Raw genomic sequence first — 25,351 nt, 5'->3', positions numbered from 1 at the left:
TGTTCGCATGTCAAAATAAGTCACTAGATGAATTGATGGTGGAGCAATTTAGTGCCGGAAAGATGCCTTTCCCAGGCAAGATTTAAACTCCTAGTGTTTTGTTTTTTTTTTTAATCAAATTCCGTTTTGTTCTTTTGGAGAAAGATTAATTTTGCCGAATTTTAAAGCTTCAACTCTTTTTTTATGAAGGCAAAAATAAATCTCTCCAGTCCACGCCTTTTTAGCTCTCCAAAGATTACCACTAAAATGCGTCCATGTTATATTTTTGTCTGGGAAAACAGAACTTTTAGACATTCCTGCACCCACGGGATGACTCTGAATCCCGTCAGATCAGGAAAAGCATGAAAAAGCCTCAAAGCCTTTTGGTTGAAGATGCCGGGGAGAAGTAAACCCAAAGCACGTCTTTTTCACTCCGCTCCTGAACCCCTCCCCCCAAACCTAGGACTCCCCGTTTGACTGTTCAGCAGTTCCGATACCAACGATTTACAACGGTGAGGAGCTGGGTCTGGTGAGTACGGGGCTGGGCGTGGTCAGGACTCCGAGGTGTGGGACTCGCTGCGGATCGGGCCTGGAGGAGCTCCTTCACACCTTCCCTCACCTGCCGGGGCAGGTGCTGCTGAAAAAGTCCGTTTGCATCTGCTCATGTTTGCATCTGCTCATGTTACATGTTGAATTGCCAACCTCAATTCAAAAAGACCCTCACAGTGACACAGCAAATAAGCCCTGGACGAGCCCATGAGTTCAGCCTGGGCTTCGGCCGCGCTACAGCTCTACCTGCAGGCACGGTTTGTGGATCTGGGGTTTTGAGACTCCGGGGGCACCTGCGGTGTGTGGTGGTGGGTTGGCGGTCTCGGGACCCGGCAGAAGGTGGCCGTATCTGTAGCAACTTTTGAGTCTCGGACAAAAACCGCCTCCCAGAGTTATTAGAAACTGCCTGTACCTGCCCAAGCACAATTCATCCGACAGTTGCCACGAGATTTATTTTCCCTTCACTCTCCGGTCCCGCTCCCAACTCCTGGGCTCTCTGGTGCTGGATACAAGGTGGGGGTGGGGTGAGAGGCGGTGATTAGTCACTTACTGCAGTCTTCACACTTTTAGGTTTGTATGGTTTCCTTGCCTTTAACCCTGTCGCATCCAGAAAGTACCCCAGAGCACCACCCCTGCACCCCCGCCCCAGCCCCGGTGTGCAGGTAGACGCCGAAGTGGCGACGAGCGGGGTCGCACGGTGCGAAACCCAGGAGGAGGCCCCAGGCGACGCCCGACCCGAGCGGCATCCGGGGGAGCGCGAGGCGGGGGGACGCGCCCCGCAGCCCCGCAGCCCCGCAGCCCCGCTCGGCGGCCGACGACGCAGTGCGCACGCGCGCCACCCGCCGCCCGCCGCCCCGCGCGTCCCCCGCCGGCTTCCCCCCGCCGCGCGCCTCTGCGCCCAGGCCCCGCCCCCGCGCCGGCGGGCCCCACCCCCCGCGGGAGAGGGCGGAGGGGCGGAGGGGCGCAGGGAGCCTGCGCGCAGCCCGCCCCGGGCGCGGGCGGAGGGGAGAAGGCGGGGCGCGCGCGGCGGGCAGCCCGCAGAAGGCAGGAGCCGCGCAGGAGGACGGAGCGCCAGCCGCCGCGGGGCCGAGCCGGTAGGGGGCCGCGGGCCCTGGCGGGGTCGGGGGCCGGGGGCCGGGGGCCGGGGGGCGGGCGGGCGGGCTTGGCGCTGACGCGGCCCCGGGGAGCCGGCGGGACCCTCGTCTACTGGAAACTTTGTAGCGGCCCCCACACCTGCTCCGGGCGGTTCTCGCATCCTCTGGGCTGCCCGGAGGGGCGAGGCCCGGGGTCCTCCGCGGCGCCCCCTCCTCGCCGCCCCTGGGCGCGCGCCCCCCGGCTGCGGCCGACGCCCCAGCCCCGCGGACCCGCCCTCGGGCAGCAGCACCCTGTGGGCTCCCCGCCGCCCCCCTCCGTCCCCCCCCTCCGTCCCCCTCCCCTCCGCTCCCCTCCCCCCCCCCCGACCCTCTGCGCTCCAGCCGCGCCGTGGCCTCTCCACCTCCTCCCCCGCCGTCAGCGTCCAGCCGCTCCGAGCCACTCGAGCTGTCGGCGGCCCTTTGCATCTTCCGTAGGTTTCCGGTGCGTTGATGGAAGCAACTTGACTTTCAGCAATGCCAACTATTCAACTTGAGTGTTTCCCTGCGGTGGTAGATTGGGGTGCACAGTGCTAACGTGTCTTTTTATTTCTCCCGAGTACCTTCGCTTCCAAGCGAAGTTGGGTTGTTTGTGAGAGGAGTCGCCTGCCGGAGCTGCCTTAAGTAGATTGTATAACTATATTTTATTTAGGTGGATGTTGCTATTGGTACCAGCTAGTGTTATGGTAACTGGGCATCCCAGAGGCAAGGGAAGGAGGAGTGACTTACTCTTGCAGTTAAAAAAAAAAACCAAAAAACAAAAACCACAACTACCTTGTACTTTTCATCCAGAAGGACCTCGAGGCATTTGGCAAGTGTTAACTAGCTGTTCGTTGTAGTTTTATAGGAGAGGTACAGAGAGAGCATCACCGTCCTGTTTCACAGATGTAAAAACGGAGGCAAACAACCAAGTCCTCCGATTCTTTACTAATCTTAAAGGAATATGGACCAAGAAATGTAACCCTGAGTTTCCTGGAATTCCAGGAATTCCTAGTGCATAAGGCCACACAGAGGTAAAATGGAATGTTGGAACATCTTCCCTGAGATTGTACAAATGAGTTAAAAGTCAAAGAGGCTGCGGCCAGGTGTCAGCAGCTTCCTGCTTGAGACTCAGCTCTGTCACAAAGTTAAGTGATGCTGGACAAGTCACAGCTGCTCCCAGCATGTTTCCTATTGTTTAAAATGAAGGGAACAAAGGTGCTGTATTCTTTGCTAAGTTGTGTGAGTGTGTCTGGAAGCTCCACTCCCTTGAGCTGCGTTTGGTGATTGTTAGTTGTTGTGGACTCATAAAGGCTCCCATTCTTGGGCTCCCTTTAGAAATGCAGGGAACGAGGCACCCCCAGAATGAATAACTGCCTCTTCTTCACTAGGGACACCTGAGGATTCACGTCAGGGAGAGGCTGAGGCAGGGACCCTGACCTGGGCAGCGTGGGGGAGAGGTTTGTTGGGTGGAGGTAGGAAGGCGCCCTGCACAGGCAGCTTGACACATGGGCCCTATTCCTGCCTCCAGCTCTGACTCATCTTCTGACGCTTGGGGGAGGAGAGGTAGTTGCTTGATATTTTTGGCTTTCCCCCATAAAACAGGAGACGGTTTCCTTCATTCCAAGTGCTTTTAACGTCAGTGTCAAACGTGTCTATGCTGAGTTCTCATCCGAAATCTTTTATATTGGTAGAGTGAAGGTATGACTTCTATAATATTCCCTAATAGAATAGCATAAATGTGTATTCATATAAAAAATACTAGTCAGGTGTATAAATCCAGGAAATCCTTTAAAACTTTAGCATGAAAACCTTACCATTTTTAAATGATGGTCTTTTGGGAGGCATGTGTATTTGGTGAATTCCTTTGCATTTGGGATTTTAAGGCAAGGTAGTTTAGAAATACTTTTTCTCACTGTCACCAGAAATTCATGAATCATTCTCTGTGTAAAACTTAGAACTTTACAGATAAAGCTTTTTTTTTTTTGTATCTTTCCCAAAAGTAATTGCTGTGTGTATTTTTATTGGTTTGTGTGTATCGTCTTAGACTTTCTAAGCATTTTTATGTGTCTGTTTATGCAAAGTGATTTTTTAGTTGAAATGAATTATAAAATTATCCAGTCCTGTATGTAGACATTTGCTTTCTGTCTAGACTGTGGTAGCACGGTTTAAAGTGCAGATGGTTGTAAAGGCTTATTACCTCTATAGCATGGTAGTATTTCTCAGGAAGATGGGCAAATGACATCTTCTTAACAGCCTTCTGACCCTTCTTAAACAGCCTCAAAGCACTTAAATCATTAAGATCCTAGGCGTTACTCACAGTTGCAAATGCAAACTTTTCCATTAAAAAAAAATATCTAGGGCTGCTAATGTATTCATCTTTTCTTACAAGCAAGTATAAATGGGAGTGGAAGGCTGGGAGAGTTGCTAAAGCCACAGCATCTGGGAGTGAACATTTAAGGTTCACTGAGAGACAAAAGGAAGTGATAATGTGGGCACAGTTCAAATCAGTAGATTCAGGGGACACATGAGTTCAAACAGAATTCACATCAAGAGTTTGAGTTAGAGGACTTTTGCCATGCTAAAGGTCCAGTGCTGAATATTGGAGTAGAAGGCAAATAAGGTCCCTGAAAACTAATGAAACTGATAAACTAATGGTGACATTTAGAGAGGAAGTGTTCTTACCCCGCATTGGCCAGAATTGTAATGGTTCTGAATTTCTGGACATCAACATTTTATTTACTTAACCTTTTTATTGTGAGTTATAACACAAAAAAAAATATATAAAACTGATAATTAATGTGTGTATGTTTTTAAGAACACACAGCTATAACCGTCAAGAAGGTTAAGAAGCACCTTCCTCCCATACTTTCCCAATGACAGCCTCTCTCCTCATGCCAGAGGTAACCTAGCTTCATTTTTGTGGGAATCACTTCCTTTCTTGTTGCTAATTTTTATCCCCTAAATATTAATATCTAAACAAGTTTCACGTTTCTTTTTTTTCTGTTTTCATCTTTATGCAAATGGAATCAAAATAGATATTTTAAATACTTTTTTGTGGGAGTCAACATCATATACATGTGTTTGTATATATACGTGTGTATATAGGTATATACATACACTTTTTAAAATTTCTTGCAGTATGGTATTTTTTATTTAATTTTTTTTTAATTTTTATTTATTTATAATAGTCACACAGAGAGAGAGAGAGAGAGAGAGAGAGGCAGAGACACAGGCAGAGGGAGAAGCAGGCTCCATGCACCTGGAGCCTGACGTGGGATTCGATCCCGGGTCTTCAGGATCACGCCCTGGGCCAAAGGCAGGCGCCAAACCGCTGCGCCACCCAGGGATCCCTTATTTAATTTTTAAAAAAGATTTATTTATTCATGAGAGAGACAGGCAGAGGGAGAAGGCAGGCTCCCTGCAGGGAGCCCAATGCAAGACTGGATTCCAGGACTAGAACCTGAGCCAAAGGCAGACACACTCAACCACTGTGCCACCCAGGTTCCCAGTGTGGTATTTTTTAAAGATTCATTCATGTTGTTATGTGTGACTGTAATTAGTCCACTTTTGTATGAACATACCACAAGTTATTCATCATCTATTGATGGACATCTGGGTTGTTTCTGGTCTGGGGCAGTTATGAATAGGGGGGTTACAGGTGTGTTTATCTGCAGGTTTACTAGCTGATGCCTAATTTCCAAAGTGGTTGGTACCAATTTACATTCCTCTAGTGGTGTCAGCCTTGAATTTATAATCCACTGTATTTGTTGTTGAACCATAATATGTTTGGGTATCACAGTATGTTTGGATGACCACAGCGTGAATGAATGAATGTCACCTAGGTAGTCTGATCCCCAGTCCTTTGTGTACCAGTGTATTTATATATATTTATAAGTTTAATTGTATGGTTTGGACCAACATACCACCCAAAGGCCAGAGTTGGTTTTTCCACTGTATTTGACAAATACCCAATAAAATCCTTCCCTTTTAAAATTTTTAAATAAATGTGTTAGTTATAAGAAAATTTATGCAAGTGAATAATAAAAGTGTCTAGTTACCTGCAAGTCTTATTATTTTTTAGGATTTTTAAAAGATTTTTTATTTATTTATTTATTTTATTTTATTTATTTATTTTTTTTTTAAAGGTTTTATTTATTCATGTGAGATACAGAGAGAGAGAAGAAGAAGAGACACAGGCAGAGGGAGAAGGCAGCTCCATGCAGGGAGCCTGATGTGGGACTCAATCCCAGGACTCCAGGGTCAGGCCCTGGGCCGAAGGCAGGTGCTCAACCGCTGAGCCACCCAGGGATCCCCTTTTTTTTTTTTTTTAAGTAATCTTTACATCCACCATTGGGCATGAACTCACAACCCCAACGTCAAGAGCTGAATGCTCTTCCGACTGAGCGAGCCAGGTGCCCCTTGCCTAAAAGTCTTTTAATGGTTTTGGGAGAATCCTACCTCTTGAGCTACCAGATGTCTTGACTTGGTGACTTGGGTTATGCTGGTGAATGCCTGTCTTATGCCCAACCCTGAATGTGTAGTCTAGCAGTGCTGGCTTTAGTGTGTGATGTGTGCAGGAACCCAGGCCAACCCTTGTTAAAGAACCTCTGAGGAGCCTCCGAGAATGCTTGTGTACATGTGCATATCCTTTAACTGTGTACTGAGCACAGACTTCTTAAAGCACCGACGAAGCCCCGTCCTTCTTTGGCATTTCCAAAGGAACCAGAGCTTCTCTGCTATGGGAATAAAGTACTCTTTTACAATCTTCAAAATGTACTTTTTTCCAAATCTTCATTAGTATACCATGTAGAGGTAGTTAAAACTGGATTTGAAACAGAATTTCTGCTTTTGAGTACACAGTTGCCAGGTTGACTTTAATCGCTTATGTTTGGTGTTGCTAGCTGGATTTAAATCTGGGTGTGTGTGGAGTGTGTGCCTCTTAGAGAGACAGGTGGGGGAGGGGAGAGAGGGAAGAGAAAGATTAGGGAGAGATGTGGATGTTATGTCAAGACAGGTATTTGTTGAATATCTACAGTATGTAGTATTTTCTAACAGTTTGCTTCCACAATTATGTAGGTTCATTTATTTATTTTTTTAAGATTTTATTTATTCATGAGAGACAGAGAGAGAGAGGCAGACAGAGACACAGAGGGAGAAGCAGGCTCCAGGCAGGGAGCCTGATGCGGGACTTGATCCTAGGACTCCAGGATCATGCCCTGAGCCCATGGCAGGCGCTAAACCGTTGAGCCACCCAGGGATCCCCAATTGTGTACGTTTAGAAAATACTTCAGTGCTATCCTTTTTCTTAGTTGGGGGAGTAAAGGAAGAATAGCCGAAAGAATGTGAGATTCTTTTTTTATTTATTCTGTAAGTCATCTTAGAAAATGGGTATGCTCTATTTTTTGGCTTTACATAGATAATGAGTACTTTTTTACTTACATATTAAAGTTTTTTTCAGATTCTCTAAAATAGTCATAATTTAAAAAAATATAAATTAAAAGGTTTTTTTTTTTTTTTTTTTAAGATTTTATTTATTCATGAGAGACACAGAGAGAAAGAGGCAGAGACACAGGCAGAGGGAGAAGCAGGCTCCATGCCGGGAGCCCGTTGCGGGACTTGATCATGGGACTTCATCCAGGGACTCCAGGATTACGCCCTGTGCCAAAGGCAGGCTGAGCCACCCAGGGATCCCCAAATTAAAAGTTTTAAAGAAAGGATAAAAAGGAGTGTCAAAGACCCAGTCTGAGTGACGGGGGAGGGGGTGGGTGGGGCTATTCTTCCTTTACTCCCCCAATAGGTGGGTAGAAATCCTATTTGTATTCTTTGGTATCCCTCCAGGCAGGCAGTAGTTTATGGAAGAGCCCCATATTCCACTTGTTGCAGGGAAGAGGGCAGAGTGTGGGTACTGAGGTCATGGCCATACGGGCCACATGATGTCACGTACACCCACAGCCCTCCTGGCTCACCTTGCCACTTGCCATTCTTGCTCTTAGCACTGACCCAGTTTTAACTACCTCCACTATGGCACTGACAGTTGGGCCAGCTTTTTCCCTTGCCTTCTCAAAGTCTCAGAGGACAAAAGGTCCCTTTTGAAATTCACATGCCACTGTTGGTCTTAACTTCTGCCTTTGTTGCAGAATAGTTTCAGCATCAAAGGCCTGCGGAAGGCAGGTCTTCTTGATTCCTTAGGTCTTTGAGTTTGTGGGTACACAGGAGAACACTCTTCAGAAAGTGCGTGTTGCTTCTGTTGAACTAGTAAACATTTACGTGGTGGATAGAACATGTGAGACACCAGCCTTCCTGAGCTGGTGGAGACTAAGGTGAACTTGCTTGAAGTTTTGAGGAAGTACTGGTAGAAATAAAATCCAGGAGAGTACTGTCGGCATACAAGTTACATACAAATTTGACATAAAAATTTATAATTAAGAATTTCACTAATTTAGCTATTGTGCCACTGGTGTCCCTGCCAAGTTCTCTTACCAGATCAACTGTTAGTCTGGCTCCCATGTGAAGAGCAGGTGCAGGCCAGAGCCTGGAGGGGGGGTTTGTGTTGACAGCCATTTGTTGTAGTTAATTTTCTTCAATTCCAAATGTTTTTTATTTTTAGAAATTGCAATCATATACTAGGGCACCTGGGTGTCTTAGTTAATGTGTCCAAATCTGGATTTCAGCTCAGGTCGTGATCTCCAGGTTGGGAGATTGAGACCTTTGTTGGGCTCCGTGCTGAGTGTGGAGCCTGCTTGAGATTCTCTGTCCCTCTCCCTCCTTCTCTTCTCCTGCTCATCCTATCTCTAAAAAATAATAATAAATGAATAAAGGAAAGAAATTGTAATCATATAGATGTTCTGAAGCCATCATCCTATGGCAAAGGAATATTTTCAAAGGAATCCTAAGGACTCCTGCCTCAGAATCACATGAGCTGCTGGTTAGAATGCATATTCCTAGGCCCTACCTCAGTCCTAATAATCAGAATTTTTTGGGGTAAAAGCCTGATAATTTATATTTCTAGCAAGTATCTGCAAAAAAGAATTTAAAATAATATTAAGGGTGGCTCAGTCAGGTAAGTGACCAACTCCTGATTTCAGCTCAGGTCTTAATCTCAGAGTTGTGAGTTCGTGCCATAGGATGGATGGCTTCAGAACATAATTTCAACCAAGATGTTGAAAGGTCCAGATAGTAAATATTTTAGGCTTCTGGGCCATACACTTTCTGCAGCAACTACTTAACAGCAAGAAAGCAGCCATTGTGAATATATAACAAATGAATACAAATGTGTTACACTAACACCTCATTCATGAACACTATCATTGAAATTTCATAGTGTTTTTATATACCATGAGATTAAGTTGTGATTTAATTTTTAGCCATTCTGAGCTCATGGGCCATACAGAAATGTGTGGCAGGCTAGACATGGTCTGCCTGCCATGGTTTGCTAACCCCTGATTTGAACAAGAGTAGAATGAGGTTTGCATTCTCTCATAGCATGTGAATAACAGTAATATTTGTATAGATTATGCTAATATAGTAATATAGAAAGAATTGTAATAATATAAAGAATTATGTATATTGTCTTATTGTATTAGATTATTGTTTGGCAAAGACAAGGGAATAACTTCAGGATCCTCTGCCTTTGGACTTCAATTTAGTTAAAAACTTGATTCCTCCCTTTGTTGTGGGGAGGCCCACACACACCCAGTTGCCCCCTCCCAGTGCAGAAGAGCTGCTGCCCCTCAGCAGGGAGAGGGTGCAGAGCATCATCAGATTCTGAGAGACTTACCTGATTATCTTACTCTGCTCAGAAATTCTGGTGGATAATTAGATGCCTTTGATTTATAGAGAAAAATGGGATATTAATTTATCAATACTTTATAAATGAAGTTAATTTGCTCTGAAATCACCAAAAAGCGGTGCCTGGGTGCTCAGTGGTTGAGTGTCTGCCTTTGGCTCAGGTGTGATCCCGGGGTTCTGGGATTGAGTCCCACATCGGGCTCCCCACAGGGAGCCTGCATTTCCCTCTGCCTACGTCTGCCTCTCTCTGTGTGTCTCTCGTGAATAAGTAGATAAAAATCGTAAAAAAAAACAATCACAAAAATGTGGAATGGGCCATGAGTATGATAAAGAAATCCTCATAGGGAGAAAGTTGAGGCTCACTGCTTGGGTTTTAAGGATGTTGATACATCCCGAAAGACATTAGAGTAAAATGATCAAAGGTTGTCAGCTAGTCACTGTTGAGCTCTGAGTCCTGTGAACTTTATTTTAATTTATAAATTCCTTTGTGTCTTCCTTAAAGTAATAATGAATTTGTAAGGACTGAGATCTTATTTATTAAAAAAAAAAAATCTGAAAAAAAATCTGCACTTTCTGAGATTTCATAGTCTTGCTTCTCTCAAAGGGTGGTAATGACTTTGATAGTTTTGAGGTACCTTTTTATTTATTTTGGATTTAGTGTGTGTGTGTGTAAGTACCCTGCATCTAGATGTTCTGACCTATGTAAATCAAAGTTCATTGCTTTAGCAAGATCTATGATTCTTCTTTAATTTACCATTTACTCCTTGAAATATTTAAAGTATTTATATAGGCTCTGGCACAAATTGGTTTCTAGTTATCACCGAACAAATTTAAATGTGATTGTGGGATTTTGCAAGCATTTCTTGGTTTAGATTTATCAAATTTTTCATACCTTAAGACCATCTCATCTCATACCACATAGCAGTATAGGATTTTTTTAGATTCATATCCACATTGTAGATACAGCATAATAATCATTTTTAGTATATGTGCTGCTGAAGTGGGCACGATACAGCATAATCAGACTGACCTTCTATTCCTTAATTTCTTTTCTTTGCAGTTTTTGGGGACATTTTGGTAGTCTTTAGATCAGTTGACCTGTTGTGATCAGATTGTATGATTTATCAACAAGTGGACAACTCACGGAAAGGGGGTTTTGGTTTCAGGGGAGCCACTACTTTCTATGTAGAGTCTGGGAAAGCCTCTTAACCTCCATATACTTCTGATTCCTCAGCTGGGAACCATGACAGCAGAACAATACTGATCCACATGAGGCTGAACATGTTCATGTAACTTCGACAAAACAGGCACTCGAGTTTTTTTTGTTGTTGTTTTTTCCTTTGGCAAGTCCAATGGGACATACTGAGGCAGATTGAGAGCGATGCTTCTCACACTTTACTGTATCTGTAGATCCCCTGGGGTCTAGATCACTGTGGATTCCCATTCCATCAGTCTGGGATGGGGCCTGAGATGATGCATTTCTGTAAAACTCCCAAGTTGACACTGCTGGGTCTTGGATCACCCTTGGAGTAGTGGAAGGTTACTAGAAAAGGGCTTATGTTTTCCATTTGGAATCGGAAAGGTCAGAAGGCTCTTGAATAGCAAGAATCGCAATGTGTTTTAAATGAACTGGAGAAGCAGCATGATGGAATCAATGAGATACCTCTCCAAGAAACAGACAAATCTTTTTAGCCCCATTGAATGTTCTGCTTGGCTTTGAGCCCGTGCCTTCTCTGAATTGCCAAGGCACCCCTCTGTTCACCACTCATTTGAGTCATGTACAGGTAGTTGATCTCTAGTTGTTACTCAACTGTTTTGTAGTGTAACCAGTGTCATATCTTTAGGATGATAAAAATCCTAGCACACGGTGATGGTTTATGTTACCTTTATACCCTATTCTAGCTGTTGCTGCATAGCACACCATTCTGAAACTCGGTGGTATAAAAACAACCATTTTTATTTTGTGCACAGATTCCTGTAGGTCAGGAATTTGGACCTCGTGTAGTGGGGACAACTTGTCTTTGCTCCACAATGTCTGGGACCTGTGATGAGATAGTCAAAGACTACAGGGGACTCAATGACTGGGAACTAGAAACATTGATTTATCTTTACTCACATATTCATAGTTGATCCTGGCTATAAGCTGGGACCTCAGCTGGGCTGCTCTCTGGAACCTCTGTGTATGATCTCTCTGCATGGTAACTGCTGAGCTTCCTCATAGCATAGCAGCTGGGTTCTAAGAGCAAGTCCCATGACAGCAAGGTAGAAGTGTGTGAAATGTTTATCATCTAGCTTCAGAAATATTATTTCTGCTCTGCTCTGTCAGTTGAGTTGATCACATTGTAAGAAGGTCAAGTGGGATGGGAGATATTGTGGTCATCTGTGACAAAGATATTTTCCACAGTCCTCGCATTGCTTAGAATAGTGTTGAACACATGGCACAAACTCAGGAAATACTGTTGTGTGAATGAGTGACAAGTAATTTAAACACCTAGCTGGTTGAGGACCAAATTCAAAAATTGAGGTCCAGATACGAGCAGATTACCGCATGATCCCCAAATAAATATGTGCTTTTACTTAACAGTCTCTTCTCAGTACTCTACTCATTCTATTTCCAACATGGGAATCTCTGAACTTATCACATGAAACTAAACTTGTAGTTCTGTGCATCTATATGTGTCACTGTATTGTCATACTTTTTCCCTGCTCTAATCAAGTGGACTGCCCGTGTCATTCTTTGGACTGTGGTAGTTAGAGTTTTAAATGATTATCCTTTGTTGGGTTCAGTTCATGGGATGGTGGTCCACATGAGGACGTTGAGACGATCAGTCAGATCACAGCTACTCAGGCAGTTGCTGTACAGCACATTCTGTGTGCTCTGCGTGTCACACTTGGGGAGTATCTGTGGCCAAACCAGAATGGTGACTGTCATTAGCTTTATGTGTATTATGTATATTTATCCTCATCCCAGGACATCATCTTTTTTTTTTTTAAAGAAGATTATGGATTTTTTTAAAGATTTTATTTATTCATGAAAGACACAGGCAGAGACACAGGCAGAGGGAGAAGCAGGCTCCATGCAGGGAGCCTGATGTGGGACTTGATACCGGGACCCCAGGATCATGCCCTGGGCCAAAGGCAGGTGCTAAACCACTGAGCCACCCAGGGATCCCCCAGGACATCTTCATATCAGTTTATGTGGTAGGAAATGCAAAAACAACCCCTCTTCCAAAAGTAAGATGTTGAGGTGTTTAGCCAAATTACTAAAGCTTTCCAGGTGAGCAAGAACAGTTTGTATCTTTTAATACAAATATAACTCAACATTTGTTTGAATTTATTAAAAAAAATTTTTTGAAAGATTTTATATATTCATGAGAGACACAGAAAGAGAAGCAGAGACATAGGAGGAGGGAGCAGGCTCCCTGTGGGAACCCGATGTGGGACTCGATCTCCGGACCCCGGGATCATAACCTGAGCCAAAGGCAGGATCTCAACCACTGAGCCACCCACGTGTCCTTGATTTTAGTCTTTTTTTTTTTTTTTAATATTTTATTTATTTACGAGAGACACACAGAGAGAGGCAGAGACAAAGGTAGAGGGAGAAGCAGGCTCCACGCGGGGATCCCGAAATGGGACTCGATCCCGGGTCTTGATTTTATTCTTAATGTTCTATCAGAGTTTTCCTTAAACGAAAGATTTCCACACTATGATTATTTATTTATTTATTTTTGATTATTTATTTGTAAGAGTATTTTTTTCCCAATAGAACACATTTCTGATTGATTGATTTTTGAATTTTATGTATTTATTCATGAGAGACACAGAGAGAGAGAGAGAGGCAGAGACACAGGCAGAGGGAGAAGCAGGCTCCCCATAGGGAGCCCGACATGGGACTTGATCCCAGAACCCCGAGATCACACCCTGGGCCGAAGGCAGACACTCAACCACTGAGTCACTCAGACGTCTCCACATTGGTGATTTAATAATGAAAATTAATGAGAAAAGTAGCATTTATTTATTTATGGCAATGTAGGCCAACATGCTTCTATTTTAAAAAGGGTAACTATCTAGCTCTTAAAAACCTTAAATATTTAATGTAAGGAGAAAATGTGATTATATAGTAGGTTTTCAGGTATAAAAAATAACAGTGTGGGCCTCCAGTATACACTGGGTCCTTCTGAAATTTCTAAAGCTGAAAATAATTTAGTCAGATCATTTTACACAGTCATCTCTAGCACTTTATGGCCATTTTCTGCTTATTCAATGTGAGAAGACAGAAAATAGTAGATAGAATTTCAGTTTCTAACTGCTTATTCTAGTGGTTATTTGCTATGATTAAAAAAAAGAAGAAGAAGAAAAGAAAACTAGCCTCCGTGGCACTGGGATGGATGCTGACACTGGATAGCAATTCTGAGGCCGGCCCATGTGTGGATCCAACACTAACTCAAGCCTTGAGCCTGTGCCCTAGGAGTTCTGCATTGCAGGAACAGTCCGTTGTTACTAGCTTGTGCATTAAGATTACAGGCCACCTAGAAAGACACTAATCTGCATTTTTGCTTAGCATTTGAGTGCTTTGATGTTTATTATTCAGACAGACCAGCAATATGTTTATTATAATTGTTAAAAAAATAAATAAATAAATAAAAAGTACCTCTCTGGGGTTGGTTTAGGGCGGCTTTTTTTTTTTTTTTTTTAAGATTTTATTTATTTATTCATGACAGAGAAGAGAGATTGAGAGAGAGAGAGGCAGAGGGAGAAGTAGGCTCCGTGCAGGGAGCCCGACGTGAGACTCGATCCCAGGTCTCCAGGATCACACTTCGGGCTGAAGGCAGCGCTAAACCGCTGGGCTGCCAGGGCTGCCCAGCTTCTCCTTTTTGTCTGACACTCCCCCACCCCCATTCTCCTGGCCAGGAAAGCTTTTTTTCCCCTCTAAGAAGTAAATGCAGCTGCCAGAGCAACTTGGAAGGACTGAGTTGACCACCATGGACAGCGACATTAACTTTCCTGGCTTCTCCCCTTGTCATCTCAGACAGATGTGCTGCAGTGGGAGTGGCATGTTCACTCAGAGAGTACCTTACTATCTTTGATCCCTCAAACCATGCCTCAACCTTTTATTCCGCTGATAGATATAGATACCCTTCTTCTGTTCTCCAGTACACGCTCACTAAGATGATTTGGACAAACCTGTGATGTAATACACATGTATTCTTTCATTCTTTATGATCAGAATCTCCTGATCTTGGCACTGAAGCACACTAGGGCTTCTTGTTGAGCCTGCTGTGGAACTGCCTCTTGCTGAGGTACCTCTGCTATCAGGGGAGCTTTCTGTGTCCTGAATGGTACACCAGTCTGTGGCAGTATTTCCCTGCTCTGGGCAACAGAAGAAACTGGAGTTGCTCAGCCCATCTGGGCTTTTCTGTAAGTGGCATTTAAACACATTGTTCTTTGCAAATCCAAGACCCCTTTCACACTCTGAAGGTGCTGGCTGGTGGTGGTGGAGTTCCGTAAGGCAGGTAACGAGAACACAGCCACTCCCCACATTCACACAGAAAGGCAGTGTGTGGGCTTGAGCTCGGAGCCCAGACACCTTGGGTCCTTTCCTGATTCTGTCACATATCTTCTCTAAGTGGAAATCCTCTCCCCTTTTCTGAACCTTATATATTCTGATTTGTGAAAGGGGTCAGGAGTATTTGTCAGAAGAGCATCGGTAATATATGTGCCCTCTTTGTGCTGTCTGGCAGAAGTTGTTTTTCTAAACCTTGGACCCAGCTTTGGCAATTTTATGCAGGTTTGTTGGCATGAGACTGACTAGCAGCAGCAGGGAGGGAGCATCATGTCTGTCTCACTTGGATTCTGCCCTGAGGACTCACAATCTGTTTTCTCTGCAGTACCAAGTACCTTATCACTGCCCAAACAAAGGAGAGTTAGCAGAGTAAGTTAGTCTTCCAGGCCATCCGTTATTTACCCTTGATGAAGACCCTTCTACAAAGACAAGTGAGTCTGGGACCCTTGCCTCGGGAAGACAAGTGGCTTCCCAAACAGCATGAGGATTTGGGAGACCACAGACTAAGTTTCTTTTAATTAGACAGGAACTAAATAACCTGGTTGGAAATTTGATTGGCCTCTTCCAGATTTTCCACATTCAGGAGGGAGTTAACACGGCCGTTTGAGAGCCTAATTTTGCGTTTATTACTACAGTGATTTTGCTTTTTAAATCACTAGGATTGTGCCAGGGAAAGACTTGGATGTGGCATGAGGCTGTGTTCTGTGGTAGGACAGGATGTTCTCATATAAAAATTCTGCCCATTTCTGGGATGCCCTAGTGGCTTAGTTGGTCAAGCGTCCACTTTCAGCTCAGGTCATGATCCCAGGGTCCGGGGATCAAGCCCCGCATTGGGCTCCCTCCTCAGCAGAGATCCTGCTTCTCCCTCTGCTGCTCCCACTGCTTGTGCTCTCTCTCTGTCAAATAATCTTAAAGAAAACTTCTGCCCATTTCCATCTTACACATACATGTGCACACATTTCCTTATGTGACTACTTCCTATTCTTTTTCATGATATGATTTCACATATATGCTTCATGTATGGCCAGTATCCAATGTGGGTCCCCAGAGAAGGTTGTAACCTTGAGTGAGGCAGCACCCTTCACACAAGGGCAGAATCTGGGGAGGGACTTGTGATTTATCATTACCAGCACTCTGAGTGCCTCAGTCCAGAAGCGGGCAACCAGAGGCTCACTGCAGTATCGACTTCTACAGTGGCTCTCAAGATGTGTCCTCTGACTGGCAGCATCAACTAGGAAATGCCAGTTCTTGAGCCCTGCTCTGGAACTACTGAATCAGAAACTCTTGGGGTATGATTCAGAAATCTGTTTTAACAAGATTCTGATGCATGCTAAAGTTTAAGAACCACTTCATTATGAAGCTATAACTTTCGTTTATTTTTTTATTAAGGTGTAATTGACATATAACATGTTTCAGGTATATAACATAATGATTTGATATTTACATTAGCACAAAACGATCATCACAGTAAATCTAATAATATCTATCACTATACAGTTAAAATTGTTTTTGTAATGAGAACTTTTAAGATTTATTCTTAGCAACTTTCACATATGCAATATAGTATAATTAACTGGTACATTACATCCCCATGACTGGCATCTTTGGCAGCTACCAGTCAGTTCTCTGTATCTGTGAGCTTGATTTCATTTTCTTTTCTTTCTTTCCTTTTTTCTTTTTTTAAGACTTTATTTGTTTATTCATGAGAGACACAGAGAGGCAGAGAGAGAATCAGGCTCCACGCAGGGAGCCCCATGTGAGACTTGATCCCAGGACTCATGCCCTGGGCCAAAGGCAGGCACTAAACTGCTGAGGCACCCGGGGCGTCCCTCAATTTCATTTTCTTTTTAGATTCCACATATAACTGATACAATATTTGTCTTTCTCTCTCTGACTTATTTTCACATAGCAAAATGCCTTCAAGATCTATTCATGTTATCTCAAACATAAGGTTTTCTTTATGGCTGAATATCCATTTTGTTTTTGTACGACATTTTCTTTTTCTTTTTTTTTTTTTTAATATTTTTTTAAAATTTTTATTTATTTATGATAGAGAGAGAGAGAGAGAGGGGCAGAGACACAGGCAGAGGGAGAAGCAGGCTCCATGCACCGGGAGCCCAACGTGGGATTCGATCTCGGGTCTCCAGGATCGCGCCCTGGGCCAAAGGCAGGCGCCAAACCGCTGCGCCACCCAGGGATCCCTTTTTTTTTTTTTTTTTTTTTAAAGTTAATTGGTTTTTTTTTTTTTTTTTTTAGATTTTATTTTTTTTAATTTATTTATGATAGTCACAGAGAGAGAGAGAGAGGCAGAGACACAGGCAGAGGGAGAAGCAGGCTCCATGCACTGGGAGCCCGACGTGGGATTCGATCCCGGGTCTCCAGGATCGAGCCCTGGGCCAAAGGCAGGCGCCAAACCGCTTCGCCACCCAGGGATCCCTGTACGACATTTTCTTTATCTGTTCCATCCGTCAGTGGACCCTTAGGTGGTTTCTGTCCCTTGGCAATGAACATGAGGGTGCATGTATTTTTTCAAGTAAGTGTTTTCCTTTTCTTCAGATAAGTACCCAGAAGTGGACTGCTGGATCATATGGTAGGTTTTTTTTTGTTTGGTTGGTTTTTTAAGTAATCTCGACCTTCAACATGGGGCTTGAACTCATGACCCTGAGATCAAAAGTCACATGCTCTACCATCTGAGCCAGGTGCCCCTAGTAGTTCTAGTATTCATTTCTTGAGGGAGCTCCATAGTATTTTTCATGGTGGCTGCACCAGTTTCCATTCCCCCTAACAGTGCACAAGGGTTCCTTTTTCTCCACATTCTTGCCAACATTTATTTCTTGTCTTTTTGTAACAGCCACTGTAACAGTTGTAAAGTGATATCTCATTGTGGTGTATGACATTGATTTACAGATGTTGAACCATTCTTGCATCCCTGGAACAAATCCCACTTGATTGTGATGTAGGATTCTTTTAACGTATTGTCGAATTCAGCTTGCTGTTATTTTGTTGAGGATTTTTGCTTGTAATTTTCTTGTGATGTCCTTGCCTGGTTTTGGTATCAACATAATACTGCCCTTGTAAAATGAATTTAGAAGTGTTCCCTCCTTTTGTATGTTTTGGAAGAGTTGGTGAAAGGTGGTATTACTTCTTTAACTGTTTGGTAGAATTCAGCAATGAAGCTGAGTGGTCCCGGACTTTTTTTTTGTTAGAAGGTTTTTGATTTCTGATTCAATCACCTTACTAGTTGTTGGTCTGTTCCTATTTTCTATATCTTCATGATTCATTCTTGGCAGGTTGTATGTTTCTAGGTGTTTGTTCATTTCTTTTAAGTTGTCAAATTTGTTGGTATATTATTGTTTATAGTAGTTTCTTATGATCCTTGGTATTTCTGTGGTATTGGTCATAACTTCTCTTCTTGCATTTTTTTTTTTAAGATTTTATTTATTCATGAGAGAGACAGAGAGGCAGAGACATAGGCAGAGGGAGAAGCAAGCTCCTCAAGGGGAGCGGGAGCCCAATGGAGGACTCGATCCTGAACCTGGAACTCAGGGCCGTGCCCTGAGCCAAAGGCAGATGCTCAACCACTGATCTACCCAGGCATCCCTAATTTCATTTGTTTTTACTTTGACCTTTATTTCCGTCCTTCTAACTTTGGGCTTCAGATGTTTTTCTTTTTCTAGTTCCTTGAGGTGTAAAGTTAGATCTTTTGGGAGCTTTCTTGATTCTTGGTGTAGGCATTTATCACTATGAACTTCATTCTCAGAACTGCTTTTCCTGCATCCCTTAAGTTTTGGTATGCTATTTTTCCATTTTCATTTGTCTCAAGGTTGTTTTTGGTTTCTTTTATGACTCATTGTTCTGTAGCATGTTGTTTAATCTCCACATATTTGTTAATTTTCCAGTTTTCTTCCTGTAATTGATTTCTGGTTTCATACCACTATGGTTAGAAAAGATGTAAGACATCATTTCAATCTTCTTAAAAAAATTTTTTTTAAGATTTTATTATTTATTTATTTATCTATTTATTTATGATTTTATTTATTTATTCATGAGAGACACAGAGAGAGAGGCAGAGACACAGGCAGAGGGAGAAGCAGGCTCCCCACAGAGCAGAGAGCCTAATGTGGAACTTGATCCCAGGATCCTGAGATCATGATCTGACCCAAAGGCAGACTCTTAACCAACTGAGCCACCTAGGTGCCCCTTTGATGACACATTTTACATCCTTTTATTTTATATGTTTTACTTTTATTTTTAATTTTTTTTAAAAGATTTTATTTATTCATGAGAGACAGAAAGAGAGATACATAGGCAGAGGGAGAAGCAGGCTCCATGCAGGGAGCATGGAGATGTGGGACTTGATCCCGGGACTCCAGGATCATGCCCTGAGCTGAAGGCAGATGCTCAACTGCAGGATCATGCCCTGAGCTGAAGGCAGACGCTCAACTGCTGAGCCACCCAGGCATCCCGAGAATGATCTTTTTATTTGTTATAGTCTAAAGGGACCACGGAAGAAAGGCAAGCCTTGCTGACCACAAGAGCTGGCAGTCAGTGGGTGTCTCCTGGGTGGCAGCCCCCAAAACCAGGGCACAGACACGTGTAGAAGCTCCTCTGGGAAGTACTGACATTCTGGAGAGGATTACAGTGGATGCTTACATCCGTATGTGTTTAATTAGAAGCCTGCCCCTCAGGCTGCATGCTATAACTATTTTTAAAACTTTTTTTAAATGTTAAATATGAACATGTCACGTGATCCAGCCCTTCCACTCCTAGGTATTTAAGAGAAAGGCCTATGTCCACACAGCTACCTATGAATGTTTATGTCATGTTACACATCAGCTTTACTTGTACTAGCCTCAAACTACAAACAACCCAGTTTCCATCAGTAAGTGAATAAGCCATGATGTATCTATATCATGGAATACTATTCAGGAATGAAAAGAAATGAACTGTTGATATATGCATCAATATAGGTGAATGTCAAAGTAATTATGCTGCATGAAAGCTAGGCCCAACAAACAAAAAAAACTTATGATTCTATTATATAAAAGTCTAAGAAATGTAAAAATGACAGAAAACATAAATGTTTGCTTGGTAATGGGGCTCAAGGGTGAAGGAGAGATGAATTAAAGGAGCATGAGGAAATCTGGAGGGGGTGATGGATAGATTTATCATGTGGGGACATGGTATGTTGAGTGTATGCATAGCATTCAAAACTCATCAAGTTGTACACTTGGTCAAGTTGTGTATCTGTCAGTCATCCCTCAACAGGGCTTTAAAAAATATTTAAGTGTGATGGTTACTTGGGAAAAGTCGTGAGACAGGTAGGGGAGGAACACATTTTAACAAGGCTTATCAGTGCTCATCCTATTGTTACATAAATGAAACAATAAGAGGTCCAGTGGGGAAGAAAAAATACAATTTGAGATGGCTGCTGTCCAGGGCAGCAGCACCTCCTGCAGTTGGCATTTGTGAAGCTGTCGCCCTGCGTCTGGCTTAGCTGCTGTACCTGCTGTGGTGTCTGTTATGTGGCCACAGTCCCCCACACCACTGGCCTGACTGAGGTGTAAATGTATTATTATGTTTTTAGTTAATCTCTGCACCAAACATGGGGCTCGAACTCATGGCCCTGAGATCAGGAGTCACATGCAGTACTGACTGAGCCAGCCAGGCGCCCAGTAGACTGTGTTTGAGATCATGGCCTTCACCCTAGCTTGTTCTGCAGCTTTCCCAGGCCCAGTGAGCATTGCCATATTACATTTCCTTTCAAACATTTGTCTTTGTTGTGGTCAAAACCGTACTTATATTTGTTATACCATGCATTACATACATGTCATTAACAGAAGCTGGACTCAGGTTGGTATTTCTCACTGGCACATTCTTTAATTAGCATGATTTTCACTTCTAGATTTATTCCGGTCAAACCCAATTTAGCAATAAAACCAAGGAGGAATTCTTTTGAACTTCCTGATTGGCCACATTGTTGCCTCCTTGTCTTTCTGCAGATCTGATTTGTATCCACTGTGATCAGCACTCTCAACTAGGACTTTCCAGATCCTGACCAGGACTGCAGAGTGACCAGATTCCTCACAAGTGAGTTGGTTCCAGCACCTCCTTTGTCTGTGGAACTGAGGGTGTCTTGTCCAACTGAAATCATTTCAGGTGCCCCCTATGGTATCTTGGGTGGAGATGAGCATACTTGCCAGCAGGCCCACATTATGAAGCAGTATGATGAAGTGATGTGTCCAAAATCTCAGGAAAGGAGTATTTTCTATTTCTTTTGTTTAAAAATTTTTTTATTTATTTGAGAGAGAGAGAGAGGCAGAGACACAGGCAGAGAGAAGCAGGCCTCCTGCAAGGAGCCCAATGTGAGACTTGATCCCAGATCCCAGGATCACACCCTGAGCCAAAGGCAGACACTAAACTGCTGAGCCACCCAGATGTCCCTATTTCTTTTGTTACTGGTGTACTAATATAGATATTATTATATATTATTACTGTACTAATGAGAGAATGTAGATCTTCGAATATTTAAATCCCCCAGTGGGATTCATCTTGAAACTGAGAATTGGCTGAGAATTTAATCGTACCCAGGTTGGGTTGGGTCAGTTAAAATGTTCATGAACTTACACTAATGTATTTTTAAATTTTATTTGAGAGAGAGAAGGAGGGAGCATGGTTGGAGGGGAGGGGCAGGGGAAAAGGAGGCTCTTGCTGAGCAGGGAGCCCCCCCCATGTGGGGTTCAATCCAGGGATCATGACCTAAGCCAAAGGCAGATGCTTAGCTGACTGAGCCACCCAGGTGCCCCTAATGTATATATATTTTTAATTAATCTCTGCACCAAATGTGGGGCTCGAACTCATGGCCCTGAGATCAAGAGTCATGTGCACTGGGATCCCTGGGTGGCGCAGCGGTTTGGCGCCTGCCTTTGGCCCAGGGCGTGATCCTGGAGACCCGGGATCGAATCCCACATTGGGCTCCCGGTGCATGGAGCCTGCTTCTCCCTCTGCCTGTCTCTGCCTCTCCCTCTCTCTCTCTCTCTCTGTGACTATCATAAAAAAAATAAAATTAAATTAAAAAAAAAGAGTCATGTGCACTACTGACTGAGCCAGCTAGGCACCCAGTAGACTATTTTTGAGATCATGGCCTTCAATGTGCCTGATTATTCCCATAGAAATGCCACAGCATCTTACTATTTAGTGAGTGAGTTATTTTAGAGTCCTAAGAGTACGTATAGGGGGAGGGGTAGAGGGAAAATCTTAAGGAGGCTCCACACCCAGCAGAGTCCAAAGCAGAGCTCAATTTCACAATCCTGAGATCACGACCTGAGCCAGAATCAAGCATTAGATGCTTAACTGACTGAGCCACCCAGGCGTCCTTTAGCTATTTTTTTGAAATAACAAAGGGCTAAGGTGACCATATATCCTGGTTTTTCTGTAACAAGTTTAGGCAAATATAGTGTCATAGTTGTGTGAATAGGGAAAACGTGTCTGAAAGAAGGCTCTAGGAGTGATCAGGATTTCTGATTTCTTCGTAATTACCGAGGAGAACCACTCCCTGTTCAATAAGAGCAAGGCCCTGCAAGATTGTTGTTCAGGAACCAGTTGGGCACGTTTGAGTTTAGAATTATTTCTAAAATAGGATGACTGTTTCCATTTACTACCCCCTGCCCCGCACCCTTTGTTTTTTTTTTTTTTTTAATTTTATTTATTTATGATAGTCACACACACACAGAGGAGAGAGAGAGAGAGAGAGAGAGAGAGAGAGAGGCAGGCAGAGACACAGGCAGAGGGAGATGCAGGCTCCATGCACCGGGAGCCTGACGCGGGACTCGATCCTGGGTCTCCAGGATCACGCCCTGGGCCAAAGGCAGGCACTAAACCGCTGCGCCACCCAGGGATCCCCCGCACCCTTTTTTTAATTGAATCACCGGAGAGCTGAGTTTTAACATTGATTTTGTATGTTGTCTTAGGTTACTTTTTTAACAGAAAATTGTCTCCATCCTTGAAAGAACGTATTCTATTTTTTTTTAATATTTTATTTATTCATAGAGACAGAGAGAGAGAGAAGCAGACACACAGGCAGAGGGAGAAGCGGGCTCCATTCAGGGAGCCCGACGTAGGATTCAATCCCGGGACTCCAGGATCAGGCCCTGGGCTGCAGGCGGCACTAAACCGCTGCGCCACCGGGGCTGCCCAGAACGTAATCTATTATAGAAAAGAACCATTTCTAATCCTTTCACCTTCCCATTCCACAAAACTACAGAAGGCTGTGGTGAATCAATAATCGATAGCATCAAAAGTACTGACAGATGCCTGTGTGTTTCAGGAAGGAGACGGTGATTTTGGATTCCTTGGTGGAGGAAAACAAAACCCTCTGGTCTTGCTTCCAATGATGCAAGTGTGATTGCTGGCATCTTCATGAGCTCCAGAGGTCACAGCACGCTTCCACGGACTCTCATGGCCCCTCGGATGATTTCTGAGGGAGACATAGGAGGCATCGCTCAAATCACCTCCTCTCTCTTCTTGGGCAGAGGCAGCGTGGCCTCTAACCGGCACCTCCTTCAGGCTCGTGGCATCACCTGCATTGTTAATGCTACCATTGAGATCCCCAATTTCAACTGGCCCCAGTTTGAATATGTTAAAGTGCCTCTGGCTGACATGCCTCATGCCCCCATCGGACTGTACTTTGACACGGTGGCTGACAAGATCCACAGTGTGAGCAGGAAGCATGGGGCCACCTTGGTGCACTGTGCCGCGGGGGTGAGCCGCTCGGCCACCCTCTGCATTGCTTACCTGATGAAATGCCACAGTGTGTGCCTGCTGGAAGCCTACAACTGGGTGAAGGCCCGCAGGCCTGTCATCAGGCCCAACGTCGGCTTCTGGAGGCAGCTGATAGACTACGAGCGCCAGCTCTTTGGGAAGTCGACGGTTAAAATGGTACAGACACCTTATGGCATAGTTCCAGACGTTTATGAGAAAGAATCCCGACACCTGATGCCTTACTGGGGGCTGTAATGCCACCACAGCCTGCATCAGCAGCCCCTTGAGCAGTACCAGCATCTGCTACACACCGTCTATTCCCCTCTTCACCTTCCTTTTCAAATGGTGGACTGTTGGTTCTCCCTGAAGTGTTTTTTACACTGGGTGTTCAAGTTTATTTTAAAAGATAGGGAGGGAGGGGAAGAATATAAGGGGAATGCATACATTGCTAGTAACATTTTTAAAACTAACATTTTGGAATAGTGTTTATGAAAATCTTTAACTGGCTTTTAATCATTTTTAACAATTTGAACAGTTTAATAAACTGTTTGGTTCTGCTGTATTCTGAATCCCAGGCCTTTAGGCATCATGGCAGGTACGGGAGGAGCTCAGTGCAAAAATCACTTTGGGTCCTGATGAACCCTTTAGAGACCAGCTTTGCCCAAGGCTGCCGACCAAACGCTTAGGGAAGATTGATACCAGCTTCAGTCTCTACTGGATTAGCCCTACTCTTTCCTTTCCTATTATTTAGTGACTCTGTAAGTTAAAAAAAAAAAACCTTTATTATCTAGTTGTTAAGTAATTATAATGAAATCTGCTGCAAATACCCTCTTGGAATCATTGTGCCCCAGGACTATATTAGCATTATTTTTAATAAATATATCTGCATAACGTATTAGAATTTTTACTAAGAATGTCAGGGTGTGTGTATGTGTGTGTGGATGCTGGAAGAAAGAGGCTTTCCAGTAACTGTTCAAATATGGTTCCTGGGACAACTATAAATGCTACTTAAAATAGACATCCCAGCTGAGTGATGTCAACGTTTCACATCCTTGCAGATGGGCAGCTGTTAATATCCTTCCCGATGCTGGGACAGTGGGACCCAGCAGAGAACGGACGCCCTGATGAAAGGTAGTGTTTTCAGGTGGCTCTTAGTAACCAGAATGCACCAAAAGCAGGCAGTGCTCCATTAAAGAAATTGGCTTTAATAAAAGCCATGCCTTTGCTTGACTCTTTCACACACAAAATTCCCTAAACCAAACCTCAATACATAATAAGCAAATAACAATGGCTTCCTTTGTTGAAATTTGAAAGTGTCTCCCGGTTCACTGCTCCTACTAAATATGACAACTCAAGTTAGCGCTTCCCTATTCCACACTCCTTACAAACTGCTGGGAGTCATCAGGTTGCCCTTGCTTTGTCACGATGCTGCTTTATTTTTTTTACTTCAGTTGCCAGGAAGGTTGCAGCTTGCTTATTCATGGAATAATTTTCTAGATTTTTGGCCTATTTTGGCAAGAAGCCATAAATATAATGCCAGTGGCTACAACATGTTTATATAAATTATATTTTCTGGATCTTACCTGGTCTGTGGCAACGG

The 25,351-nt window shown here is 43.7% G+C and overlaps 1 protein-coding gene across 5 annotated transcripts; it reads left to right on the top strand.

Annotated features, from left to right (window-relative positions):
- Positions 1-24,646, top strand: DUSP14 (dual specificity phosphatase 14). Of its 5 annotated transcripts, none has more exons than XM_077852288.1 (3): positions 1-491; positions 20,994-21,081; positions 23,318-24,646. In XM_077852288.1, the coding sequence occupies exon 3, from the start codon at positions 23,410-23,412 to the stop codon at positions 24,004-24,006; it is 597 nt and encodes a 198-aa protein (XP_077708414.1). In that variant the 5' UTR covers positions 1-491; positions 20,994-21,081; positions 23,318-23,409; the 3' UTR covers positions 24,007-24,646. The 5 variants fall into 5 exon arrangements, with proteins under 5 accessions (XP_077708414.1, XP_077708413.1, XP_077708417.1 ...); XM_077852287.1 differs by having other exon boundaries at positions 1-508; XM_077852291.1 differs by lacking the exon at positions 1-491 and adding an exon at positions 579-780.
- Positions 24,647-25,351: the final 705 nt, after the last annotated feature.

This window comes from Canis aureus, chromosome 16 (genome assembly GCF_053574225.1).
Source record: "Canis aureus isolate CA01 chromosome 16, VMU_Caureus_v.1.0, whole genome shotgun sequence".
NCBI classification, from domain to species: domain Eukaryota; kingdom Metazoa; phylum Chordata; class Mammalia; order Carnivora; family Canidae; genus Canis; species Canis aureus.
The sequence above is the reverse complement of the archived record's forward strand: the minus strand, read 5'-3'. Positions and strand labels throughout refer to the sequence as shown.

What these genes read in the sequence shown, in the direction of transcription:
- DUSP14 (XM_077852288.1), top strand. Translation starts at nt 23,410, where the DNA reads ATGAGCTCCAGAGGTCACAGCACGCTTCCACGGACTCTCATGGCCCCT.